This window comes from Triticum dicoccoides, chromosome 3B, assembly GCF_002162155.2.
Source record: "Triticum dicoccoides isolate Atlit2015 ecotype Zavitan chromosome 3B, WEW_v2.0, whole genome shotgun sequence".
Classification (NCBI taxonomy): Eukaryota; Viridiplantae; Streptophyta; class Magnoliopsida; order Poales; family Poaceae; genus Triticum; species Triticum dicoccoides.
In genome coordinates, this window is record NC_041385.1 from 645,142,279 (window position 1) to 645,147,337 (window position 5,059).

The 5,059-nt window shown below is 38.4% G+C and overlaps 1 protein-coding gene across 1 annotated transcript; it reads right to left on the bottom strand.

Annotated features, from left to right (window-relative positions):
* Positions 1 to 3,629: 3,629 nt before the first annotated feature.
* LOC119279743 (ras-related protein RABA2c-like) lies at positions 3,630 to 4,555 on the bottom strand (the record flags this gene model as incomplete). Its single annotated transcript, XM_037560887.1, has 1 exon — positions 3,630 to 4,555. A coding segment is annotated over one exon (600 nt), but the record flags the coding sequence as incomplete, so codon positions are not given.
* Between the last annotated feature and the right edge of the window lie 504 nt (positions 4,556 to 5,059).

Below are 5,059 nucleotides of genomic sequence, written 5' to 3' on the forward strand. Positions count from 1 at the left end.
ATGATGAGTGTGGAAATAAGTTAAGCTCCACCCCCTCAAAATGAGTTCTTCCGGACTTTTGGCTCAATTTGGAAATAAGCTACAAAAAGCCTCAAATGAACTGCCCCTTCAAAATAGTTTTGTTTGGTCAACATTGATTGACATCCAATCAAGATCTTCTATCTTCCTTCTACTTCATGATTCCCGTGTTTAAGGTCGGACAATTCCCGTGTTTATGTTGTCACCGGTTGTGTGACACAACTTAACTTTGCCATTATAAATTTCAACTGCTAAAATATGCCATCCTTTAGTTAAGTATGTGCTAAAAATGTCACTCAACACCATTACCGTTTGGTCAAAGGCCATTGACTGGTGTGAAGTGACCAAAATACCCCTGGATCCCACTTGTGAGGGCTCCCTTATAACGTGTAGGTCCTAGTTGTCAACACAAAGAGAATTAAATTAGAAGAAAAAACAATAACACGTGAGGATTCAATCACCCTCACGTGAACTATTTTTTTCTTATGATTCCATTCTTTGTCTGCCAAAAACTAGGACCCACATGTTATAGTAAGTTGCAGAGGGAACACTGGCTTGTGGTGTCTAGGGGTATTTTGGTCACTTCATCCGGGTCAATGGCCTTTGACCGGACGGTAACGGTGGCGAGTGTAATTTTTTAGCACACGCTTAATAAAAGGATGACATTTTGGAGTAGTTTAAACCTAGTGACAAAATTGAGTAGTGTGTCACAACTGATAAAACCCCTAAATTTGTTTATAGCCATTGTAAAAACAATTTTCCCTGAAAGAAAAATGATTTTTTGAAGTTTATGGTTGAGGAAATTCTATCAACAAATTATGTGAACTCTTGGAAGGGCCTAGTCCACTCTTTTGGCCGGCCCTAGATCTAAACCATACATCATATGTGGGGACCTCCTATTCGGCGCTCGCGCACGACGCGTAACGGGCCGTCTAAGCAACCTGCTCAAAAACCAAATATGAAGAAAAATATTTTGAGTGTTATACTAGGATACATGGGATTCAAACCAACCCACCTACGTCGACGGACAAAAGACTTGGCTCGGTAATCACTAGATCGATATCACTTTGTTGTCTACTATTTGAAAAACAATGCTATTTGACCCTTCTTTTAGTACAACATTAACATATATTATATACCCAGTATAAATTATTTGAAAAAAGAAAACACAAATTTGAAAAAGAATCACACTTTTTTCAAAGAACCCATGAATTTGAAAAAGTTCAAAATTATCAAAAGGCTCGTGCAAAATGATTTTTTTCATGAAATTGTAAAAAATCTATGAATTTGAGAAAAGTTCATGAATTTGAAAAGGCTCGTACAAACTGAAAAAACTCACGAAAATGAAAAAGTTCACGTATTTGAAAAAAGTTCACAAATTTGAAAAACTTTCATGAAATTTGGAAAAAGTTCACAAATATGAAAAAAATGTTCCCGAGCTAAAAGAAACCATGAATTTGAAATGTGTTCATGCATTTGATAAAAGTTCAGGAATTTGAAAAATTATCATGAAATTCATAAACAGTTCATGGCTAAAAAAATTCAAGAATTAAAAAAGATTATTCGAAAATATGTCAAGGATTACAAAAAAAATCATAGAAAATTAAACAAAAAAACTAAAGCAAAAAAGTAAATAAAAATGAAAAGGAAAAACTAAACAAAACTCTTTCTGGGAAAACCCATGAAAAACCGATTTAAAAATGCTGGAAACTTCTAGAATTTTTCCAAAATCAGTGAGAGAGAAATAACTGCGTCCACCGATGGAACTAGCCTACAGGACGTATGCATGCTGTGCGAAAAAAGGAGCTAAATGGGCCGAGCCCAAGGACATACAAGGGGTCTGCGCCGGTTTACACAGAATGAACTGTAACCGGCGCTTAAGGCACCATACAGGGTTTGGGTCGTATGTGCGTGCCCTCTCGATTAGAGAAGAAAAAGGTTGCTAAACCGTGGCGGGCCATACTTTGAAAGCAACTGCAAAGTCAGTGATGCCCGGCTCACCGGGCGATAGGTACCGGTTATGGTAAACGGGCACCTTTTAGGGAAAATACCAGGATACATTTGGTTGTAGCTGAACCCGATAAACTGTTTTCTAGGATTTGTTTTAGCAATTCAGGAAAAAGTCAATGGTCTTTGAAACTTTTTTCGAACAAACTTGTCTTGTTGGCCTACTTATAAAAAAATTGACAACGAAAACTCCCCATAAAAATCTGAGCATAAAAGCAAATTGTCCAGGACAATATAGACTGAATCCGAAGACAAAATTAAACTTTGTCCCTAATTTTGACTTTGTCCTGGAGAATATCACGAAAGTCATTTTGTCCCTAATTTTTTTTACATGACTGTAACGCTTTATGAAGCTTGTTGCCAGCATTTTTCATGATTTTTCGACCATTTTAAAAAAAATGCTTTCGTATGCCTCCATGGTCCATTCATTCCGTTGCCACCTTTTATAGCTCTTTCTATCTAATGAAATATGATGCGAACAAAAGCTGTCACATCCTCGGTTAAGCATGTACTTCCTCAGTCTCATAATATAAAAACCTCTTTCAAGCTATGTTTTTTTTTGCGCGCATCTTTCAAGCTATGTTGGGACAGAGGAAGTAGATTGGAAGAGTCTAGAATCGATTTGGATTTACGGTCTACGCACAAATATCAGATACTTAAAAGTAAAGTGCGGAGTATTGGAAGTGACGATGATGTTGCTACTCGTAGTACAGAAGCGTCCCTCTAAAAAATGGGTAGTACAAAATCATCAAATCAACCATACTTGTTTATCCTAACCCATTTTGCGCACCAACATAAATCACGCTGAATTCTCCTGGTACTAGTTTTGTTTCTAGGCGCAGGGCGGATGAATCAGTCGTGGTAGGCCACTGGAGCGAGGTCACCATGGTCACTTCTGTGCATCCAATCCGAAAACGAAGCGTGAACAACCGCGCGAACGAATAGTTGCAGGCAAGCAGAACACATCGCTAAATGACTGTAGCGCAGATAGGTAATATTTCAGGCCAGCGTGCCCAGGCAAGCCACCCGATGCGACGCTAAACATGTGGGCGACCAAGGCCCAATGTATACGGGTTTTAACTCGTGCATACAAAAAATGTATTCGAATTAATTAATTTATTTAGATCCAAGAAATACTGTAGGATTATGCATGTATACTGTGTTATGACAGGTATGTGAAATTCCAATCTGCCAGTAATTACGTAACAGCAAACTGTCGAAAAAATAAAAGGAGAACTGGGACAAACAAAACCGAAGGAACACACGTGTTGTATGAATAGTTCATCTCATGCTAAATACGCCACGAAAGACTTCTCATCCGCTTCAAGAAACATAGACGTGAAAATTCAATAAATTACCATCATGCTGGAAAAAAAAAGAACACAGGTCGAGCAATGAGACACATCATGAAATCACTAATGGTCGGAGGCACAGCGAGAATGATTCATGGGTATGCATTTAGAGCAATTCAAAGGAGAATTGATGAATAATACTATTTGAATTGAAGAAAAGTCAAGAATTTCTCAAACATCAAGCCTGCGAAAAAAAGTGCTCGCTCAGTCATATGATCAGGTCTACCAACATCGACAGTGCAATTCATGCCATTATAACGAAATTTAAGAGCATAATAATTCCATTAACAATTATTATTGTTGTTAACAGGATATAATCATTGTTACAACATGTTCGATTTCTCAATTGTACAAGTGAAATCGATGATAGTTATAAGAATACAAAATGAGAATGATTTGATGGAGGCAGGTTATAGAGTATGGTAAAGGTGTTCTTGCGATAGGAATTACCAGTCATGGGATTCGGGATGAGAAACAAGAATATCTGATACCAAACTATAACCTATGTATATTGTCATGGTCCAGTTCTGCGGAAGCAGACATTTCCGGAAAGAATCTCTTCCACTGGAACCAGCTCTTCAACTGGAACAGCAAGAACCTTTTGCGTTGACGGATGGTTCAGCAACGTTAATAGTCGTTCCTTGCATCGAACGGCCGTTGGCAGCAGCAGACTCCTGTGCTGCAAGTGCTTTTTTGCTTACAATCTGGTGAATTTCACTCAGCACAGTATGGAATGCCTTCTCCACATTGATTGCCTCCAGTGCAGATGTCTCAAGGAACGACAGACCTTCTTTCTCAGAGAATGCTTGGCTGTCTTCCTCGGGAACCGATCTTAAGTGGTTTAAGTCTGACTTGTTCCCAACCATCATGACAACAATGTTGGCATCTGCATGATCCCGGAGCTCACGGAGCCACCTCTGAACATTGTCGAAGGTCTGCCTCTTTGTTATGTCAAAGACTAGGAGGGCTCCAACAGCACCCCTGTAATATGCACTAGTAATTGCACGGTATCTCTCCTGACCAGCCGTGTCCCATATCTGTGCCTTCACAGTCTTTCCTTCTATCTGCCACAAAACAAAATTAAACTTCTGCTCAGATTCACTAGAAGAATATGTATTTAACACGAGTATAGAACACCAATAGGAAAGGAGTATTATTCCAGTGCTAAGATCCACATTAAATATTTTACATGTTACATTGCGTTAATGTACAAATATGATGCGTCCCAAGTTACTAAATCCTGATTGAAAAGCTAGAAGGAACAAAAGGGATTCTCTAACTACATGTTATTTTCCTTTTACTGAAGTTCATGTACTACAGCAGACAACAATATGTCAATATGCACTGGTAAAAAACATGGGGGTGTACTGGAAGACTACTTATAGTATTTGTTGAAATATAAGTACAGCAATGACATCTTCTTACAATGAATTTCAGGCAGGATCACATAATGATGAGCTTATCAAAACATTTTATCTGGAGCACCAATGAAGAGCTTAAAAACACATAGTTATTCAACATCAACCAACCAGAAGAGATAAGAGAAATCAAGTTCATTTCCAGCTTTCTGGCAATAGGACGTAGTCTGTAGTGCAAATCATAGGGTGGCAATTCGTTGCTAAGTGCATGACAATTCAAAAGAAGAAACCGGTTCTACCAATCAATCCAGGTTACCCAGGCCA